At 42.8% G+C, this 22783-nt stretch overlaps 2 protein-coding genes across 6 annotated transcripts; both read left to right on the top strand.

The window, feature by feature from the left end:
* The first annotated feature begins 11303 nt into the window (after window positions 1-11303).
* Window positions 11304-14097, top strand: LOC128697821 (holotricin-3-like). The gene is made up of 3 exons (XM_053789749.2): window positions 11304-11420; window positions 12967-13330; window positions 13996-14097. Exons 1-3 carry the CDS (start codon window positions 11406-11408, stop codon window positions 14004-14006), a joined length of 390 nt encoding a protein of 129 aa, XP_053645724.2. The 5' UTR covers window positions 11304-11405; the 3' UTR covers window positions 14007-14097.
* An 843-nt stretch (window positions 14098-14940) lies between these two features.
* On the top strand, window positions 14941-21332 carry imd (immune deficiency). Of its 5 annotated transcripts, none has more exons than XM_053789748.2 (4): window positions 14941-14962; window positions 16838-17062; window positions 18046-18182; window positions 18808-21332. In XM_053789748.2, the coding sequence occupies exons 2-4, from the start codon at window positions 16976-16978 to the stop codon at window positions 19070-19072; spliced, it is 489 nt and encodes a 162-aa protein (XP_053645723.2). In that variant the 5' UTR covers window positions 14941-14962; window positions 16838-16975; the 3' UTR covers window positions 19073-21332. The 5 variants fall into 5 exon arrangements, with proteins under 5 accessions (XP_053645723.2, XP_053645718.2, XP_053645720.2 ...); XM_053789743.2 differs by lacking the exon at window positions 14941-14962 and adding an exon at window positions 15005-15219; XM_053789745.2 differs by lacking the exon at window positions 14941-14962 and adding an exon at window positions 15005-15253.
* Window positions 21333-22783: the final 1451 nt, after the last annotated feature.

The raw sequence follows: 22783 nt of genomic DNA, 5'->3' as shown, positions 1-22783 counted from the left end.
TGTGTGTGTGTGTGTGTGTGTGTGTGTGTATGTGTGTGTGTGTGTGTGTGTGTGTGTGTGTGTGTGTGTGTGTGTGTGTCCAGTCAAATTTCTGGTATATTTGTTTATTCTTTTATATAAAATCGTAAAAGCAATGGGATGCAATAGCCTGCTTGCTTGTGCTCACCTAATTGTGCTTCCAAGGGTCGAGTCATAGCTCCTGGCCCCCGCCTCTTAACTATGTTATGGTTCATGAGTAATTAATGTACTGTATTGGCTCTTCCACAGCGAGTGGCCCTGATGGTGGCCATGGTGGCCCTTGTGTTGTCTCACCCCGAACCTGGTGGCAAGGGCCATGGTGGCGGCTATGGTGGTGGTGGCCACGGCGGTGGCGGCTATGGTTATGGCGGTGGTGGCCATAGTGGTGGAGGTTATGGTGGAGGAGGCTATGGAAAGGGCCATGGTAGCGGTGGTGGTGGCTATGGTTATGGCGGTGGAGGCCATGGTGGAGGTGGTTATGGCGGTGGGGGTCATGGTGGAGGCGGCTATGGCGGTTATGGTGGAGGCGGCTACGGAAAGGGTCATGGTGGTGGTGGCTATGGTGGTGGCGGCTATGGTGGCGGCGGTTATGGCGGCAGCGGCTATGGTGGTGGCGGCTATGGCGGCGGCGGCTATGGTGGTGGCGGCTATGGAAAGGGTCATGGTGGTGGTAGCTATGGTGGTGGCGGCTATGGTGGCGGCGGCTATGGAAAGGGTCATGGTGGCGGTGGCTATGGAGGAGGCGGCTATGGAAAGGGTCATGGCGGCGGCGGCTACGGTGGTGGCGGCTATGGTGGCGGCGGCTATGGCGGAGGCGGCTATGGAAAGGGTCATGGCGGTGGCGGCTATGGCGGTGGCGGCTATGGCGGTGGCGGCTATGGAGGTGGCGGCTATGGCGGTGGCGGCAATGGCGGTGGCGGCTATGGCGGTGGCGGCTATGGCGGTGGCGGCTATGGCTACGGAAAATAAGGTAAGCACCCAATAGACACATTACTCTTCACTAAACCCGTAAGGGCCACAGAGCGCTATAAACCGGTGCAGGCTCGACCCTCCGTCACCCTCGTCACCTCCCCCTGTGATCAAGCAAACTGTTGGCAACTGCCCAAAGTTTTACGTGTAAAAAGTAACTCAGATAAAATTTTGATTTTAGATTCCATAAAAGAGAATTGAATCCTCTGTGAGGTAAACAAGAAGTAATTATAGGGACTTAGAACCTAGGTAACTGCTGCTCTGGGCGTGTTTCCTGACACCTGCTGTCCCTGTTTACCTAGAATTAAGTAGGTAATTGGGTGTTAGTCACCTTACACCTGTTGTCCCTGTTCACCCAGCAATAAGTAGGTACCTGGGTATTAGTCACCTTACACCTGTTACCCCTGTTCACCCAGCAGTAAGCAGGTAATTGGGTGTTAGTCACCTTACACCTGTTGTCCCTGTTCACCCAGCAGTAAGTAGGTACCCGGGTGTTAGTCACCTTACACCTGTTACCCCTGTTCACCAAGCAGTAAGTAGGTAACCTTGGGTGTTAGTCCTGGGTACACCTTACACCTGTTTTCCCTGTTCACCCAGCAGTAAGTAGGTACCCGGGTGTTAGTCACCTTACACATGTTACCTGGGTATTAGTCCCCACCTGTTCACCTAGTAGTAAGTAGGTACCTGGGCGTTAGTCGACTGGTGTAGGTCGCATCCTGGGAGACAAAATTAACCTAAGTCGCCATAAATACTCTGCATAACCAGGGACTTTCTGTATAGTATGTCATTGATGTCAGCTATGGTCTGTATAAGTTGTATCACGTACTTGTAGTGTACTCTAGTGTTACTGTGTGTACTCTAGTGCTACTGTGCGTACTCTAGTGTTACTGTGTGTACTCTAGTGCTACTGTGTGTACTCTAGTGCTACTGTGTGTACTCTAGTGCTACTGTGTGTACTCTAGTGCTACTGTGTGTACTCTAGTGCTAATGTGCGTACTCTAGTGCTACTGTGTGTACTCTAGTGCTACTGTGTGTACTCTAGTGCTACTGTGTGTACTCTAGTGCTACTGTGTGTACTCTAGTGCTACTGTGTGTACTCTAGTGCTACTGTGTGTACTCTAGTGCTACTGTGTGTACTCTAGTGCTACTGTGTGTACTCTAGTGCTACTGTGTGTACTCTAGTGCTACTGTGTGTACTCTAGTGCTACTGTGCGTACTCTAGTGCTACTGTGTGTACTCTAGTGCTACTGTGGGTACTCTAGTGCTACTGTGTGTACTCTAGTGCTACTGTGCGTACTCTAGTGCTACTGTGTGTACTCTAGTGCTACTGTGTGTACTCTAGTGCTACTGTGTGTACTCTAGTGCTACTGTGTGTACTCTAGTGCTACTGTGTGTACTCTAGTGCTACTGTGTGTACTCTAGTGCTACTGTGTGTACTCTAGTGCTACTGTGTGTACTCTAGTGCTACTGTGCGTACTCTAGTGCTACTGTGTGTACTCTAGTGCTACTGTGTGTACTCTAGTGCTACTGTGTGTACTCTAGTGCTACTGTGTGTACTCTAGTGCTACTGTGTGTACTCTAGTGCTACTGTGTGTACTCTAGTGCTACTGTGTGTACTCTAGTGCTACTGTGTGTACTCTAGTGCTACTGTGCGTACTCTAGATGTTCATTTAACATCACCTGTGTTATCAGTGTTTTAACATTTTCATTCAGACAAAATTACTCTACTTTTTCAATTATAATCTAAAAATCAAATTAATCTACAATTTTAACCAATAATTTTAACATATATATAGAATAATTTTAACGCAGTTCTTTGGTAACAATATTTTTTTTTTTTTTTTTCAGAGAATCGCCGGGTTTAAATTTCGTGATTAAGAGGCTGGTACAAAAATTTTATTTGTTAAATAAATACACTTTTTTAATTGATAAATGGTGATTTTATTTACATTTATTGTAGTAGGGATATATAGTTGGTATTTATGTGTGTACACGCACACACACCAGGAGCCAGGAGCTGTGAATCGACCCCTGCAACCACATAAGGTAGAGATATGATAGAGGTAGAAACCCAGAGAGAGAAGAGGATAGACAGAATAAAGAGCTGTAATCTGTAAATACCTTTGTGACTTGTTATGATTGTGACCAGATCTACCTGGAGTTCATTACCTTTGTAACTTGCTCATCTATCAAAACTCTGGGGTCCAGTTCCTGGACCCACTGTGTGCCTCTGTAATCTTTTGACTACCGCACACAGGATAGGTATGTGGTGCATAATAAAGATATTAAACTAAACTAACTAAGCAGTTGTGCATGTCTGGTGTGAGGTGTCGTGGGTGACGCTACGGCTCGATACGGTGTCTGTTTTGAGTGGCTCTATAACTTCCAAACAAGAAGTAAGAGTGTGAACTCGGTTTCGGTAAGGTTATATTAACGGGATTGACGGAGGGAAGGGAAGGAAGGAGCGCTAAACCCGTTGGGGGTCAGTCAGCGTCTGAATGCATGGAAGAAATCGTGTTTAGGCTTGATTTGAGGACTTGGAGCACTGGTCTAATTCAGCTTCACGTTCATGTGAGAGGATGTTAATACCTCCCTGGATGTTTGCTGTCTACTGACCTACTACCTCCCTGGATGATCACTGTCTACTAACCTACTACCTCGCTGGATGACCATTATCTACTACCTCCCTGGATGATCACTCTACTACCTCCCTGTATGAACACTGTCTACTAACCTACTACCTCCCTGGATGACCATTATCTACTACCTCCCTGGATGATTGCTGTCTACTAACCTACTACCTCCTTGGATGATCACTGTCTACTAACCTACTACCTCCCTGTATGAACACTGTCTACTAACCTACTACCTCCCTGTATGAACACTGTCTACTAACCTACTACCTCCCTGTATGATCACTGTCTACTAACCTACTACCTCCCTGTATGAACACTGTCTACTAACCTACTACCTCCCTGTATGATCACTGTCTACTAACCTCCTACCTCCCTGGATGACCATTATCTACTACCTCCCTGGATGATTGCTGTCTACTAACCTACTACCTCCCTGTATGAACACTGTCTACTACCTCCCTGGATTATCACTGTCTACTAACCTACTACCTCCCTGGATTATCACTGTCTACTAGCCTACTACCTCCCTGGATTATCACTGTCTACTAACCTACTACCTCCCTGGATTATCACTGTCTACTAGCCTACTACCTCCCTGGATTATCACTGTCTACTGACCTACTACCTCCCTGGATTATTACTGTCTACTAACCTACTACCTCCCTGGATTATCATTGTCTACTAACCTACTACCTCCCTGGATTATCACTGTCTACTAACCTACTACCTCCCTGGATTATCACTGTCTACTAACCTACTACCTCCCTGGGTTATCACTGTCTACTAACCTACTACCTCCCTGGATTATCACTGTCTACTAACCTACTACCTCCCTGGATTATCACTGTCTACTAACCTACTACCTCCCTGGATTATCACTGTCTACTAACCTACTACCTCCCTGGATTATCACTGTCTACTAACCTACTACCTCCCTGGATTATCACTGTCTACTAACCTACTACCTCCCTGGGTTATCACTGTCTACTAACCTACTACCTCCCTGGATTATTACTGTCTACTAACCTACTACCTCCCTGGATTATCACTGTCTACTAACCTACTACCTCCCTGGATTATCACTGTCTACTAACCTACTACCTCCCCGGGTTATCACTGTCTACTAACCTACTACCTCCCTGGATTATCATTGTCTACTAACCTACTACCTCCCTGGATTATTACTGTCTACTAACCTACTACCTCCCTGGATAATCACTGTCTACTAACCTACTACCTCCCTGGATTATTACTGTCTACTAGCCTACTACCTCCCTGGATTATCACTGTCTACTAGATTCCCTGGATCATTGTCTACTAACCTACTACCTCCCTGGATAATCACTGTCTACTAACCTACTACCTCCCTGGATAATCACTGTCTACTAACCTACTACCTCCCTGGATTATTACTGTCTACTAACCTACTACCTCCCTGGATTATCACTGTCTACTAACCTACTACCTCCCTGGATTATCACTGTCTACTAACCTACTACCTCCCTGGATTATCACTGTCTACTAACCTACTACCTCCCTGGATTATTACTGTCTACTAACCTACTACCTGCCTGGATTATCACTGTCTACTAACCTACTACCTCCCTGGATTATCACTGTCTACTAACCTACTACCTCCCTGGATTATCACTGTCTACTAACCTACTACCTCCCTGGATTATTACTGTCTACTAACCTACTACCTCCCTGGATTATTACTGTCTACTAACCTACTACCTCCCTGGATTATTACTGTCTACTAACCTACTACCTCCCTGGATTATTACTGTCTACTAACCTACTACCTCCCTGGATTATCACTGTCTACTAACCTACTACCTCCCTGGATTATCATTGTCTACTAACCTACTACCTCCCTGGATTATCACTGTCTACTAACCTACTACTTCCCTGGATTATTACTGTCTACTAACCTACTACCTCCCTGGATTATCACTGTCTACTAACCTACTACCTCCCTGGATTATTACTGTCTACTAACCTTCTACCTCCCTGGATTATTACTGTCTACTAACCTACTACCTCCCTGGATTATCACTGTCTACTAACCTACTACCTCCCTGGATTATCACTGTCTACTAACCTACTACCTCCCTGGATTATTACTGTCTACTAACCTACTACCTCCCTGGATTATTACTGTCTACTGACCTACTACCTCCCTGGATTATTACTGTCTACTAAGCTACTACCTCCCTGGATTATCACTGTCTACTAACCTACTACCTCCCTGGATTATTACTGTCTACTAACCTACTACCTCCCTGGATTATTACTGTCTACTAACCTACTACCTCCCTGGATTATCACTGTCTACTAACCTACTACCTCCCTGGATTATTACTGTCTACTAACCTACTACCTCCCTGGATTATTACTGTCTACTAACCTACTACCTCCCTGGATTATCACTGTCTACTAACCTACTACCTCCCTGGATTATTACTGTCTACTAACCTACTACCTCCCTGGATTATCACTGTCTACTAACCTACTACCTCCCTGGATTATCACTGTCTACTAACCTACTACCTCCCTGGATTATCACTGTTTACTAACCTACTACCTCCCTGGATTATTTCTGTCTACTAACCTACTACCTCCCTGGATTATTACTGTCTACTGACCTACTACCTCCCTGGATTATCACTGTCTACTAACCTACTACCTCCCTGGATTATCACTGTCTACTAACCTACTACCTCCCTGGATTATTACTGTCTACTAACCTACTACCTCCCTGGATTATCACTGTCTACTAACCTACTACCTCCCTGGATTATCACTGTCTACTAACCTACTACCTCCCTGGATTATCACTGTCTACTAACCTACTACCTCCCTGGATTATCACTGTCTACTAACCTACTACCTCCCTGGATTATTACTGTCTACTAACCTACTACCTCCCTGGATTATTACTGTCTACTGACCTACTACCTCCCTGGATTATCACTGTCTACTAACCTACTACCTCCCTGGATTTTCACTGTCTATTAACCTACTACCTCCCTGGATTATCACTGTCTACTAACCTACTACCTCCCTGGATTATCACTGTCTACTAACCTACTACCTCCCTGGATTATTACTGTCTACTAACCTACTACCTCCCTGGATTATTACTGTCTACTAACCTACTACCTCCCTGGATTATCACTGTCTACTAACCTACTACCTCCCTGGATTATCACTGTCTACTGACCTACTACCTCCCTGGATTATCACTGTCTACTAACCTACTACCTCCCTGGATTATCACTGTCTACTAACCTACTACCTCCCTGGATTATCACTGTCTACTAACCTACTACCTCCCTGGATTATTACTGTCTACTAACCTACTACCTCCCTGGATTATCACTGTCTACTGACCTACTACCTCCCTGGATTATCACTGTCTACTAACCTACTACCTCCCTGGATTATCACTGTCTACTGACCTACTACCTCCCTGGATTATCACTGTCTACTAACCTACTACCTCCCTGGATTATCACTGTCTACTAACCTACTACCTCCCTGGATTATCACTGTCTACTAACCTACTACCTCCCTGGATTATCACTGTCTACTAACCTACTACCTCCCTGGATTATTACTGTCTACTAACCTACTACCTCCCTGGATTATTACTGTCTACTAACCTACTACCTCCCTGGATTATTACTGTCTACTGACCTACTACCTCCCTGGATTATCACTGTCTACTAACCTACTACCTCCCTGGATTATCACTGTCTACTAACCTACTACCTCCCTGGATTATCACTGTCTACTAACCTACTACCTCCCTGGATTATCACTGTCTACTAACCTACTACCTCCCTGGATTATCACTGTCTACTAACCTACTACCTCCCTGGATTATCACTGTCTACTAACCTACTACCTCCCTGGATTATCACTGTCTACTAACCTACTACATATCTGCTGTCTACCTGCTTGCTGATACAGGGGTCATCCCCCCCTCCCTCTCCCCTCCCGCACTATCCGGTCCAGGATCAGACTTCCTGACTGGACTTCCTGATTGGATTTCCTGGTTGATGGGGCTGATCATTCAGACATTCAGTGATAGCAGCACAGTTGCAAGACTTCCGCTAACCTGAGACTAAATATTGTGGCTAACTTCCATTAGTATTAAATGCTGTTAATCCAAGCTGATCTAGGTTAAATTGGTTGGAAATAAACTTCATTATGTAAGAGGATTTTTATGTAAGGTTAAGTTAGGAGTGTTAATTTTTGCTGCGCTGTATGACCCTTGTAGGTTTAGCGCTTCTTTTTATAACAATAACAATCAGCTTGCTTGCCTCCCCCCCCCCCTGCTTTACCAAGACTTACTCTGACGTCGTATATATAGACGCTTCCCCCATGGGGAAAGAGTTCATCTAAGTTCCTTAAGGAGACAGGCAAAAGATTCGTCAGTGTAACTAGGGATCCCAGGACGGCTAGTTTTCTATTCCAGTGTCTTCAGCGTTGCGGTTCAGAGGGGTAATGCCTGCTGTATTTTGGGCACGCGCCCCAGCTGAACCACTTGCCAAGAAACTTCTTCATCGCTATCCCACATAAGAACATAGAACACTGCAGAAGGTCTGCTCACAACTTGTCCAATACCCCTGCCAAGCTACCCAAGATTTTAGACTCTATAACCCCACCCGGTAGATCATCAGATGCAGCATTCTCCACCTGACCTCAACATTCTGAACCTGACTATAAATACTCACGTACCTTCCACACCAGGTAGATCTGTTTGTGACTTGAAAAAGCCCACTGTGGGCGAAACGTTGTCAATAAAGGATCACATTAAACTGCTTATGTGTTTATGTTTCCATTCCGCTCTGAGGAGCTGGACGAGATTTTCACATTGTAATCCGTGATAAACACGTAGAAATGTACACTTGAAGTGTGGTATAAACCTTGGTAATAAATACTGACAAGTTGGTTTAGAAAGACACTTAAGCAAACACTATAACATATTTATTAGAAAACGTTTCGGTCCTGGGACCATGATCAAGGTCCCAGGACCGAAACGTTTTCTAATAAATATGTTATAGTGTTTGCTTACGTGTCTTTCTAAACACACTTGAAGAGTGTCCCGCAGACCCCATGTAATGTATATACCATCTTTATACCAGCAATGGATCTTTTAAATTTTTCGTACCATATTATGTAATAAAATAGACCTATTGGAAATAAAACACACAGTTTTTAATTTTAAATATTTTTTTTCATTTTTTATACACTGGAATTTGTGATACAGTTTTGTGATACTAATAAGAGAGTTAATCAGTTACTCTGTTAATAATTCAGATGATAATTGAAGCTCTACAACACAATTATCAACAAATAATTTGTTAAGTTATACCATGAATTAAGGAAAGATCCTGGACTTTACCTTACGAAACAGACAAAGCGAATGTGATAGTAATTATGTACAAGGTAGATTATAGTGGAAAAATGAACATGATATTAGAAGACGGGGGAAATTAGGTGCCTCTTAAGTGGTAACGTGAATTATGTTTTTCTTCCCACTTTTCGATATTGTTTCGCTCATAACTCGAGAACGTCCCATCCGATCGGATTCAAATTTTGAAAGATTGTGTACGGTAATATGAAGCAGAGTCTAGGAACAACTGGTATGTGGAGGTGCCTTATGACCAAAGTTATCAAACCCATGTCCCGTAGCTTAGTAGCGCACTCAACTCACACAGTGAGGTCCGTGGTTCGATCCCCAGTACGGGTGGAAATATTGGGCGTGTTTCCTTAAGGCACCTGTTGTCCCTGTTCACCTAGCAGCAAGTAGGTACTTGGGTGTTAGTCGACTGGTGTGGGTAGCATCTTGGGGGACAAGATTAACGACCACAATTGAAATAAGTCAGACAGTCCTCGACGCACTGACTTGGGTTATCCTGGGTGGCTAACCCTCCGGGGTTAAAAATTCGAACGAAATCTTAATTACTTCCAAAACTCTCAATGGCAGAGCTTCAAGCTTTCATAAAACTGACTTCCAAATTCAACAACGGTGGAGACTGACACTGAAGTGTCGCCGCAGAGTTGGTCATGTTGACGAGGCTTCAAATTTCGACATTCGCTAAATGATCGCTATTAAAATATGTCTGTTTCTTCTGAATGTCTTCAAAATTATATGGCTGATGCGTCTTAGGACCAGGATAATACCCGCTCAGTTTAGTGTACTCACCTAGTTGTGGTTGCAGGGGTCGATTCATAGCTCCTGGCCCTGCCTCTTCATTGATCGCTACTAGGTCAGTCTTCCTGATCCATGAGCTTTATCATGCCTCTAGTGTGTGTGTGTGTGTGTGTGTGTGTGTGTATACTCACCTAATTGTGGTTGCAGGGGTCGAGTCACGCTAACTTACTCTGAGAAAACTTTCATTCCTTTCTTCTGTTGCTGCTTTTGCAACATATCATAGCTCCTGATGACGCACGGAGACGTGTGAAAGTACTTGAACTGAAGATTTCCATCCTCAGTGGCTTGTCTTGCATCTATGTTACGTAAATGAACACAGATGCAACTAATCTGCATGACAGTGTCTTCCATTGCAGACACTGCAAGGCTCCAGGCGGACATCAACCAAATCTTTCAGTGGGCTGCAGAAAACAATATGAAGTTCAACGATGAGAAATTTCAATTACTCAGATATGGTAAACATGAGGAAATTAAATCTTCATCAGAGTACAAAACAAATTCTGGCCACGAAATAGAGCGAAACACCAACGTCAAAGACCTGGGAGTGATTATGTCGGAGGATCTCACCTTCAAGGACCATAACATTGTATCAATCGCATCTGCTAGAAAAATGACAGGATGGATAATGAGAACCTTCAAAACTAGGGAGGCCAAGCCCATGATGACACTCTTCAGGTCACTTGTTCTATCTAGGCTGGAATATTGCTGCACTCTAACAGCACCTTTCAAGGCAGGTGAAATTGCCGACCTAGAAAATGTACAGAGAACTTTCACGGCGCGCATAACGGAGATAAAACACCTCAATTACTGGGAGCGCTTGAGGTTTCTAAACCTGTATTCCCTGGAACGCAGGAGGGAGAGATACATGATTATATACACCTGGAAAATCCTAGAGGGACTAGTACCGAACTTGCACACGAAAATCACTCATTACGAAAGCAAAAGACTTGGCAGACGATGCACCATCCCCCCAATGAAAAGCAGGGGTGTCACTAGCACGTTAAGAGACCATACAATAAGTGTCAGGGGCCCGAGACTGTTCAACTTCCTCCCAGCACACATAAGGGGGATTACCAACAGACCCCTGGCAGTCTTCAAGCTGGCACTGGACAAGCACCTAAAGTCAGTTCCTGATCAGCCGGGCTGTGGCTCGTACGTTGGTTTGCGTGCAGCCAGCAGCAACAGCCTGGTTGATCAGGCGCTGATCCACCAGGAGGCCTGGTCACAGACCGGGCCGCGGGGGCGTTGACCCCCGAAACTCTCTCCAGGTAAACTCCAGGTAAACATCTGTGTCAATGTACCAAACATTCTGTGGGCAATTCTCCAAAAAAACATTTCGTTTACTCATCAGTGGCCAGGCTTCTATGCATGGACGAGGCTGCTGTAAGTGAAATTAACCTCTTGAGTGGCTAGATGTTGTTATGGTAACATTACCATTGTTTTCTCTCCAGTTCCGTGACGTGTTGGCCCTCTTTCCCGTTACTTCTAGGCATATAAGACCCGTAGATGATGCCAGTATCCATCAGTCTCTCCCTACCTCTCAGTGAATCAACATGACTCTCAGTATGGTGAGTACGTCTTCATAATTAACAATTTAATATTCAGAAATATATTTCACTCGTTGTAGCATCTCTAGTTAACGACCAATTGGACCAGTGATCGAATCCTGAGAGAAATGTGACGTATAGGAAGGTCTAACACCTGTTGCTATTGTTCATCTAGGGTTAAACAGTGGCTTACGCACTGGCCTGGAGTTTTACGACTCACTCGCCACGAGTTCAATCTCCACCAGTAGTATAGTTTGTTTGTAATTGTGTCATTACGATTTCCTGAGTCATACCTGAAAGTTAATCGACTGTTTTGGGTCACATTATGAGCAGGGTGATACGTATAGGCAAGTGTCCTAACACCTGCTGCCAATGTTTACCTAGCAGTAAATAGATAACTGTAAATTGATCGACTGTTACAGGTCGAAGTATATTACACAAAATATGAAAGATCTGCTATAATTGTGTAATAAGATTTAGTAAAGGCAATAATAACCGAATGTTAAAACAAAGCTAGGGTTACTAGTGTTAATTTTGGTTAAACAACTGGGTCTAAATAGTCTTAATAACACTATGTTCACTCATAGGTTGAGTGGCACTGACCAGTACTGTCCTCACAATGATATATATATATATATATATATATATATATATATATATATATATATATATATATGCAAGGAATTCGCAAGAGCAGGCGAAATATGCACAAACACTGATCTCTGGCCGAATTAGACTCGAACCTACGAACCTTGGAACAAGGTACGCAGTGCTTTACCATTCTCACCACACTGGACCAATATCTTGGCGCCCAGCTCGCGCTAGACGTTGATCCAAGGCAGCCAGCTTTCAGGGAGAAGGCTTACAACTTTTCATCTCATCCCCTGCATGCATCGACCAACTAGAGATTTTAACAATTCAAGGAATTCGCAAGAGCAGGTGAAATATACACAAACGAAATATACACAAACTGATTTTCCTATGTAACTTTGTAATTATTTTTTCCCTAGTTTTGGTCATGGCTTGGTTTGACATTAACTAGTTTCTAATTGCTTATTTGTTCAATTCTAGATAATGAAACTAGTGCTACACACACACACACACACACACACACACACACACACACACACACACACACACACACACACACACACACACACACACACACACACACAGGGGCTGTGAATCGACCCCTGCAACCACAACTATGTGAGTACACACACACATTGGTCGTGTTTCCTTACATCTAGCAAGTAGGTACCTGGGTGTTAGCCCACTGGTTTGGGTGGCATCCTGGGGTACAAGTCTGAGGGACCCCCAGTGGAAATAAGACAGTTCGCAATGATGCACTGAATTTTAACCCTTCTGGTTTAAAAACCCGAACGAAATCTAATCTCTTAACTCCCCCCTCATGTTCCACCTTTCTCCGCATTGGACTGAAGAAGCGGGCGAAACGTTCCCAGAATAAAGATATCCAAATGTTGCACAAGTGTCTTGTTTATCATGTATGATAATTATACTTATGTGTACCTCTGCCACGTTACTTAGTACTTTACTCTTCCCACAGAGACTGCTAGTAGTGGCAATGGTGGTGCTGCTGGCGCTAGTATCAGTACTAGTTGAAGCGGAACCACATCCCTTATTCTTCGACGGGTATGGTGGCTATGGTGGTTATGATGGCGGATACGGCAAAGGAAAGGGAAAGGGTGGTAAGGGAAAGGGTGGTAAGGGAAAGGGATGTTCGTGCGGACACGGTGGCGGATATGGTGGTGGACATGGTGGTGGCGGCTATGGTGGTGGCGGACATGGTGGTGGCGGCTATGGTGGTGGCGGACATGGTGGTGGCGGCTATGGTGGTGGCGGATACGAGAGTGGATATGGCGGCCACAGTGGCGGGTATGGCGGCCACGATGATGGATATGGTAGCTATGGTAAGTGTCTCCATCTCTTTAAGACTGCACTCTTGCCGTACGAGAATGAAAAATATCTAAGTTTACCATAAACAAATCCCAATCTTCTATGATAATCTTAAGCATTGATACCGTTTTCTATGAGTTTCCAACTAGAACACAATTTGCCTCTAAAGAGCTTTTGATCCAAGGAATTGGATGCGCCTCTCCCTTGCCTCAGATCAAACCAGATTTACCTCGTATTTCCCAGCTGCTACATGACCCCTACGGGTCTGACACCTCCCCATAAATAGAATAATTCTCAAACATATTGACATGTATATAAATTGGTTATTAATAATTAATATAATTAAAATAATCCTTTCCACCTCCTCCTCCTCCTCTTCTTCTTCTTCTTCATCTTTTTCTTCCTATTCTCTTTCATTTTCTTATAATAATCAATGATACTTCCGTATTTGAAATATAATTGTAGCATCATTAATTTTATTATTAGCAATAGTAGTAATAAACTATTACTACTACTACTGTACTACTACCACTACTACTACCTAGTAACTGCTAGTACTACTGCTATTACTACTACTATTACTACTAGCCTCAGTAGTAATATCCAGATTTTTCCATTACTACCATTCCTTATGTTTGTGTTTACTACACATTTATATGTTTATTCTGTTTATTTACAGGTTACCATTAAGATGGAGCAGGTTAAGGTGTTATACTTTGTTGTATGGCAACAATAATAATATTAATCGTGTTTTGAACTTATAAATACATGTACCATAGTTTCCCCTGGTTTTCTTGTCCAAAGATACATTCATATACTATATGTATACTTATAACCGGATAAACCACATTTATCAGTACATCAGGATATATAAACCGTGTGTATACGTTATTTTAGGAAATAGAGTTTTCTTAACTGGTGGTGAAAAGCCTACCTGCAGCCTAGTCAAGTGGATAGGCGTCAAACCCCATTAACCAACCAACCAGTAACATCCTTCAGGTTGATTAATGGGGGGGGGTTAAAGTCTGTCTTTTACACGAGGGTCATTAAGGCTGCAGGTCACCTGTTCACCACCAATCAAAGATATACTTTAATACCTAAAATAGTTTAAGTTAACTCAGTGTATATATACCGAGAGACATACACCTCTCAGTGTATATAACCTATGTACATCCTGTGTGGCCTTAGTTTAGATGTAATCAAACTGCCTAATGTGTTTGATAGTGTCATCGACAGCAATTGGAGCTGCCTCCAAACGTTTTTGTCTATATGACTCATTTTCACGAATGATTAATTTGTGTATGATAGGTGAGTGCTTATGACTTCACGGGCACGTGCCCATAATTGTAAACATGCAAATCCATGACTGTAAGTGAGTATGACCATGAGTGTGGGTGCACGTGCCCACGATAGTAGGCACATGCATACATATGATTGTTAACACGTATGCCCATATTTGCCAGTGTTCATGCCCTTGAAATTGGGCTCACTATGGGCGTGGGCGAGCACGTGACAGTGAAAGGAAAGGGGCCTGCCCATTTTTGCGAATGTATCCCTATCACTGTCAGGCTGCTTGCCCATGACTGTTACAGCCCGTGACCAAGACTGGGTTCACCATGGATGTGGGCGTGTGGCAATGAGATGGGGTAAAGGGGGCGTGCCCGCGAGTATGTGTACATGTGTGTAGAGAGTGATCATCAGTATCCTCTCAGTGTTAGTGGTGTTCCTGTAGCATACCTCCCCGTCTGTGTCAGAAATTCTGTTTCTCTGGGTTCATTGCTTGCACCTGAGCTCATGTACCTTCCTCTAGTATAACAGCAGCTGCGATATACTCAACAGCATATTGTAATATCGGTGGAACGAGTACAGAGGCAAGAATATACGAGATATTTTAGGAGTCGAGGTAAACCGTGCTTTTCGCCTTCTACGACCTTGAAGTGAGATCTACTTTACTAGGAAACACCTTGAGCGTTTTATTAGCTAATTTGTCATGACTATAAAAAATGATATTCAAGTAAATGAAGGAAATGAGGAATTGTTTATATTTAAGCTGGGTTCCTTTAAATTAATTATTGGCAACATTATTTTAGGATGTGATACACACAGATGCCACCTTGTAAATTTTCAACTATAACATTACAACCAAACATTACATTATATTGCATCCAGCCCGTCATCAAATACAAGTACATTATACGAACCTTAAACATGGCAGAGTTGTGAGATATTCGGGATGAAAGAGAGAGAGAGGTTAGTGTAAATTAATATCCATATCCGGTCGTAGGGGGAGAACACAAGGCTGGAGGAAGCTGGTAGGTGCCAGCCTTTACTCTTCACAAGATTTTTATGTAGAAACACAATTAAGGTTTTTATAAGTTCGTTTCTTATTACAGTTGTCATTACTATTAGTCTTCTTGCACGACGCGATGAGAGAGAATGCTGATTTATTAAAATGCGAAAAGTCGTAATTGATACCGTTAGATGTTTATGTAAGTGGAAAGTGAGTGGGAATGAGTAAGACCTACCTAGTCAGTAGATCTATTGTAGTGTTATGTGTAAGATCTTCCTAGAATGGGCCAATAGACCTATTGTAATGTGTAAGCCGTACCTAGCACGGGCCAGTAGACCTCCTGTAGTGTTGTAAGACCTGCCTGCCATGGGTCAATAGACCTACTGTAGTGTTATGTGTAAGCCTTGCCTAGCATAGCTAAATAGACTGCAGTGTTGTGTCAGAAGTACATGTCTTGTCTGATGTGTCGCCCCGAGAGATGTCGACTTGGACAGGTATGGGTCAGACTATGGCTATTAGTAAGCTATTTAGGTTTGTAAATCCGCTTGTAGGTGCCTACTAGTAGGTAACTTGTAGCTCACAACCCAGCAGTAGCGCAGCCAGGATTTCAATATAGAGGAAAGCTTAGGCCAGAATTTCATTCTGGGGGAAGAGGGGGCTTAAAAATCACCAGATGCTGAAAAATTTCAAATAAATCGTCTTTAAAAAACAATTTTTAGTGTATATGTGAAATTTCATAACTATCGTGCTTTCGCGAAAATTAACAATTAATCGAAAATAAAAAGCATATTTGCATCTACAAAGGAACTTAACACCATTAGCTATCACTGAACCACTGGATAAGATCCTGTGACCCTTGTGGATAAGCCCACTTTGACTTTCTTGTGGTATATTAGATTTACTTTCCAAGTTAGTAACTCAAAGAATGTCTTGTCATAAATCCATGAACCGATGGAAAAGTAAACACAAGCAGTATAATATGATCCTTTATTGACGACGTTTCGCCCCACACAGTGGACTTTATCAAATCGTAAACATCTGTTTGTGACTTGATAAAGTCCACTGTGTGGGCGAAACGTCGTTAATAAAGGATCACATTACAGTGCTTCTGTATTTAGTTTTCCATTGTGTCAGTATTTTATACCATTACCAACCCATGAAGCCTTAGAAAATGGTCATGTTGAGGCGAAGAATGGCGTTGTAGCACATTTATTATTTTGATTCCCCTCAGATAATGGCACTGAGAACAAGGCCTTCCCAGTACAATTAACTCGTAGTACGGTGTTCCATTCATGTTGCCATCACCATACTACTAACGACAACGTCTTAGCATTACCATCACCACCACCACCATCTATAAGACCCCATAATGGGAGACTTAACAACAGACGCTGTACCCATGGGAACCCAGACAAACCAAAACTTCGACGAATTACGAAGAAGAAATTTGCAACGGGTAAGTGATTTTTTGATTGAATTATATTATGCCTGTTTCACCGAGTGATTCAATCTGTTTCAACGACTTCACAGAATGGTTATATATATGTTACACTTATGCTGTGTGTACACTACATGTGTGTGTGTGTGTGTGTGTGTGTGTGTGTGTGTGTGTGTGTGTGTGTGTGTGTGTGTGTGTGTGGGTGTGTCTGTCTGTCTGTCTGTCTGTCTGTCTGTCTGTCTATCTGTGTGTCTGTCTGTCTGCCTGTTTGTCTGTCTGTCTCTAAGTACTTACCGGAAAATTTACAAGAAAAATTGCTAAATTTTCCACTTCTTGACATTTTCGTCAATAATCATCCAGAGTAGTTCATCTTCACTTTTACCTTCATATTCTTTGGTATCAGCTAGCCATCAATAATTCACTTATATAAATATGAATCCCACAAGTAAGAATGCAGATCACATGGATGTGACAAGGCTTAACACACTAAAACTACTGGTGAGGACTCCAGCTGTGAATCGAATTCTAGTCTCATTTCCATTATATTACTTACATGTGGGATACCATTTAAGATCTATATATAGTTTTTATTTACACAAATCAGTTTTGCAGGCTAAGAGCTGTTATCCTGCCTCAGGATGCGACGAGCACCAGACGGCTAACACCCAGGTACCTGCTTATTATTAGATGAAAAGGGGCATCAGGTGTAGAGAAACATGCCCAGCGTTTCCACCCGTATCTGGGATCGAACCACAGACACTCGGTGTGTGAGCTGAGTGCGCTACCAACCGAGCCCTGCAATAACCATAACATTTGCTTAGCCACAAATGGTTCCATATAGCATACTATCCAGAGTACTGAAGCAAAGACGCCTCTCAGAGTAGGCTACATTCTGAGACGACCGACGTTTCTCTCTATACATGTAGACCCTTACGAAATCTCAAAAAAAAAAAATTATTTTCTAACGTGATGTTGACCATGTCATGTGTTCCCTGTTGCAGGCCCAGCAGGTGTACAACATCACAGGTAGTACAGGTGTGCATATTGGTACTGTTGTTCACAACGCTGTACCCCGGAAGCGACCCCGGGTCACCCCCCAGGACCTGCCTCTCCAGAAAGAGGTCGACGCCCTCAGGAGGTATGTGGCTCTGACCCCTCAGTGCTAATATATATATATTGCAGCGCTGTATAGTCCTTGTGGCTTAGCGCTTCTTTTTTATAATAATAATAATAATAATCAGTGCTAATATTATTATAGAGAAACCTGGTCGAGACATTACTCCCGTCTGAGAGGTAGAAGTATCGAGCCTTCAAAGTATCGCACATACACAGTTACATGAATATTTGAAACATAAAAGTCACAATTTACAAATATCCAGCAATACCGTGGTTGGAACAGTTCACAAACCCATAAACCGTGGATGGAATGATTCACAAATAACATACAAACCATAGTTGGAACAATTCACAAATTACCCACAATTCCGTGGTTGGAACAATTCACAAGTAACCCGCCCTTAAAGATGATAATCTTTTTCAGTTCTACTAGGATTTCTCACACAGATTCCAGCAATTTCTCCATTTATGTTAATTAGGTTTAATTGGTTTAGATTATCCTGTCAAAAAATAACCAATTATAACATACCATAAAGGTCCGTCTTGAGCCACCGTCAGGTCACAGTGACCCAGGACGGACCCAAACGTTGTCATAAGCTTCTTCCAAGTGCTAGGTTATTTGCGAATTCATGAACACTTTTGTACAGGTGCAAGCGGGAGATCAACGAGCAGGATAAGTTCGTTGTGAGTGAGCACCTGGGGTCTGTGTGGAGGTCCATGGCTCGCCTAATGGGGTTCTCACCAGGTCAGGTAGACAACCTGGAGGCTGACTATCCCCGCTCCGTCGACCGTGTCTACGAACTGCTCACCTGCTGGCACGATAGAGACGCTCACGATGCCACCATTGACAAGTTGACCGATGTCCTCCTCGCTGTCAAGGCCTACCATGTGGTCAAGAGACTCAAACCTTAGACAGATCTGGTGTAATAATTGGAGTTGATCCTACTACCTGGTCTTGATTCCCGGACCTTCCAGACAGGAGCCAGGTCTGTCACCACCAGGCCACACAGCGTGCGACGCCCGCGTCTGATCATTTATTAGCTAAACTTTAGTGGATAATATACACTCTAAGATGCATAATAACAGTGGAGCACTGTAGTAGGCCTATTGGCCAAGGTCTAATTCACACCCAACCACACTTGTATGCCTGTTTATTATAACGTTACCTAAAGTTCTCACCTCAATGAAGCTGGTTCGAAGTTTGTTCCTCTCTACTACAACTCCATTGACAAACCGACTGTTGATATTGGATGTATATCTCACAATCATAATTTAATTATTGTGGCAATATATTTAATAGTGGGTCTGTAGGAAACTCGGGAAAGTTGGTGTGTCAGTTCGGTCCTTGTGAAATAAATGTACACAGGATATCGAGTGAATTTTAAACTAGTGTCTGAATAAATTTTGACAGGATAGGCAGCAAGTGTATTTTTTTGGCTATTTATGTGTATGTCAACAGATTGAGGAGCTACTTATACAATATTTGGAGTCTGTTAAACATGGGAGACTATAAACAATTATGTTCGAATATATTTTCTAATTATTATAAAGGTAGGCTTTTTATTATGTACAGTAATATTTGCCAAAGGTTTCGTAATGTTGATTGTAATTAACTATTTGGATATTTAGTATTAGCAAATATTACGTATAAACATACGTGAATGTAAAATGTATATATGTAAAGATCATCATTTGTAAAGTGGTGTGGAAAAGGGAAATAAAAGTGAGAGTAGCTTAGGCCTAGATAGAGTGAACGCTATGTGGACCTTAGGTTAGGTTAAGTAAGGTTTGTCAGGAAACAGGACAAGTGTTGCCTGATGCGGGTTTTAGGCATATGATGAGCCTACACTGGAGCTTTTAGTCGTCTGATCGAGGCCTTCCGCTGGCTTACCGGTCCACCCCTTTAAAAATTAAGATAATGATTATAAATGTGGACCTTGCAGAGAGTTAGAAGTGACACAGAAGGATGCTAGAGCTGGTTCTTATATTGTGACGAACTGTGATGCATCAAGAGCCTTGAGAGTGTATTAAAGTGGCTGCAGGTGGTTCACTGTGAGTGGGGACAGCAGGTGGGTTAGATGTGAATAAATGTATTATACTTTATAAGTCTTTTTTTTTATGTACACACGCTAGGTTAAGATGGGCGAAATCTGAATATATTCTATTGCCTCCGGCGCTGTATGACCCCCTACAGGTTTAGCGTTCCCGCCCATGAACTAATAAAAAAAGGACCTCCTACAGCCAGGGACCCTAGGTAAATTATTATTCTTATTATTATTATTATTATTATTATTATTATTATTATTATTATTATTATTATTATTATATTTCAAGTGTCAGAAAAACCCCAAAAGGTCAAAATGTGTAATAAGTTTTCTCGTAATTTTCAATATATGATAATATTTCTGTTCTTTTTTTTTAATAGATATGAAATATTTGTTTGATATTACACCCAAAATAATTAAAATACATCTTACATAAGCTATCGTATATTCATAGATCTAGGGAACTAGATTTGTGCTCCAGTTCCCTGAATTGAATCTGAATACCTTCCCCCCCAACAGGCGCTGTATAATCCCTACGGGTTTAGCGCTCCCCTATGATTATAATGCCAATTCACTGACACGATAAAGGTCATTCGTGCTTGTTTCAGAAGTTTGTTTGGATTGAGTGTTGAGTTTAACAATCGTTGCCGCTAGACGAGTTTTGTGCAACTTGTTTGTACTTAAAAAGTACGCCTGGTCACAGACCGGGCCGCGGGGGCGTTGACCCCCGGAACTCTCTCCAGGTAATACACCTGTAATTGTATAAATAGTATTCTTTGGAATACGCAGGGATAACTGGGAGTTAACTAACAGTAATTTATGCCTGGGCGAAACGACCTAAGAAGGATGGTGAGGGGGGAAAGGAGGAAAGGTAAGGCATTTTTCACCCAACTCCTCCACAAGTGCTGACCAGCAGAGGTCAGGTAGTTAGTGCGAGGAAACCGGAAAGACACTGAGAGGTCGTGTCTCTCACTGTATATACACTGAATTTACCCAGGTTTTATTGAAGTATTCCTGACTGGTGGTGGATATTGTGCCTTAATGACTCTTGTAGTAACCACAGTAACCAACCAACATTAAGTAAGGAGCACCCAGGAGCTGTCACCCAACCCTTCAACCACAAATAGGCGAGTATATCCTCACTACACTTAGAATAACAGCTGTGCTGAACTTTAAGAGGCACGTAAGTTCCCCCCAAAATCTGGGCAAAGCTCAGATTTTAATGCAAAAAATAATGTTATTGGAAGACTGGGGAACTTAAGTGCCCCTTAATGTTGTTGGGAATTATTAAAAGTAACGTAAATAATATTAGAATTATTTTTATTGGATTTATTACTGTCTTACCGCCTTTAGGTAAGTATTTATTAAATGAAATTTCGTTTTAAGACAATATACGGTTTATGGTGTTTTATTATTCTGTTTTATTGAGAATAATAAAATACCATAAGCAGCATATTTGTCTAAAAATACTTGTTAGTAAATATACCATTGATATACATAAACTTTTTTTATTTTATATTTTGTCTGGCTTCTGCCCAACATCCTACTCCATTATTACCCTCATTAGCATTATACTTTTATTTTTATTACTAATTACAATCATGTGGAAGAAATATATTCGTAGAGGCCATGCAAGACCTGGAGAGAAGTGAACTTAATCAGGTTTGATCCAAACAAGTGTGTACCTCCACTTCCTTGGATGAAGAGGTTCTCGCCAGCATCGAAGCCCCTTCTTGCCCTTCTTGGAAGGTCAAGAGTCTTGCCCTTCTTGGAAGGTCAAGAGTCTTGCCCTTCTTGGAAGGTCAAGAGTCTTGCCCTTCTTGGAAGGTCAAGAGTCTTGCCCTTCTTGGAAGGTCAAGAGTCTTGCCCTTCTTGGAAGGTCAAGAGTCTTGCCCTTCTTGGAAGGTCAAGAGTCTTGCCCTTCTTGGAAGGTCAGAAGTCTTGCCCTTCTTGGAAGGTCAGAAGTCTTGCCCTTCTTGGAAGGTCAAGAGTCTTGCCCTTCTTGGAAGGTCAAGAGTCTTGCCCTTCTTGGAAGGTCAGAAGTCTTGCCCTTCTTGGAAGGTCAGAAGTCTTGCCCTTCTTGGAAGGTCAGAAGTCTTGCCCTTCTTGGAAGGTCAGAAGTCTTGCCCTTCTTGGAAGGTCAGAAGTCTTGCCCTTCTTGGAAGGTCAGAAGTCTTGCCCTTCTTGGAAGGTCAGAAGTCTTGCCCTTCTTGGAAGGTCAGAAGTCTTGCCCTTCTTGGAAGGTCAGAAGTCTTGCCCTTCTTGGAAGGTCAGAAGTCTTGCCCTTCTTGGAAGGTCAGAAGTCTTGCCCTTCTTGGAAGGTCAGAAGTCTTGCCCTTCTTGGAAGGTCAGAAGTCTTGCCCTTCTTGGAAGGTCAGAAGTCTTGCCCTTCTTGGAAGGTCAGAAGTCTTGCCCTTCTTGGAAGGTCAGAAGTCTTGCCCTTCTTGGAAGGTCAGAAGTCTTGCCCTTCTTGGAAGGTCAGAAGTCTTGCCCTTCTTGGAAGGTCAGAAGTCTTGCCCTTCTTGGAAGGTCAGAAGTCTTGCCCTTCTTGGAAGGTCAGAAGTCTTGCCCTTCTTGG

The sequence above is a fragment of the Cherax quadricarinatus genome, chromosome 68 (assembly GCF_038502225.1).
Source record: "Cherax quadricarinatus isolate ZL_2023a chromosome 68, ASM3850222v1, whole genome shotgun sequence".
In the NCBI taxonomy this organism is placed as follows: Eukaryota; Metazoa; Arthropoda; class Malacostraca; order Decapoda; family Parastacidae; genus Cherax; species Cherax quadricarinatus.
The sequence above is the reverse complement of the archived record's forward strand: the minus strand, read 5'-3'. Positions and strand labels throughout refer to the sequence as shown.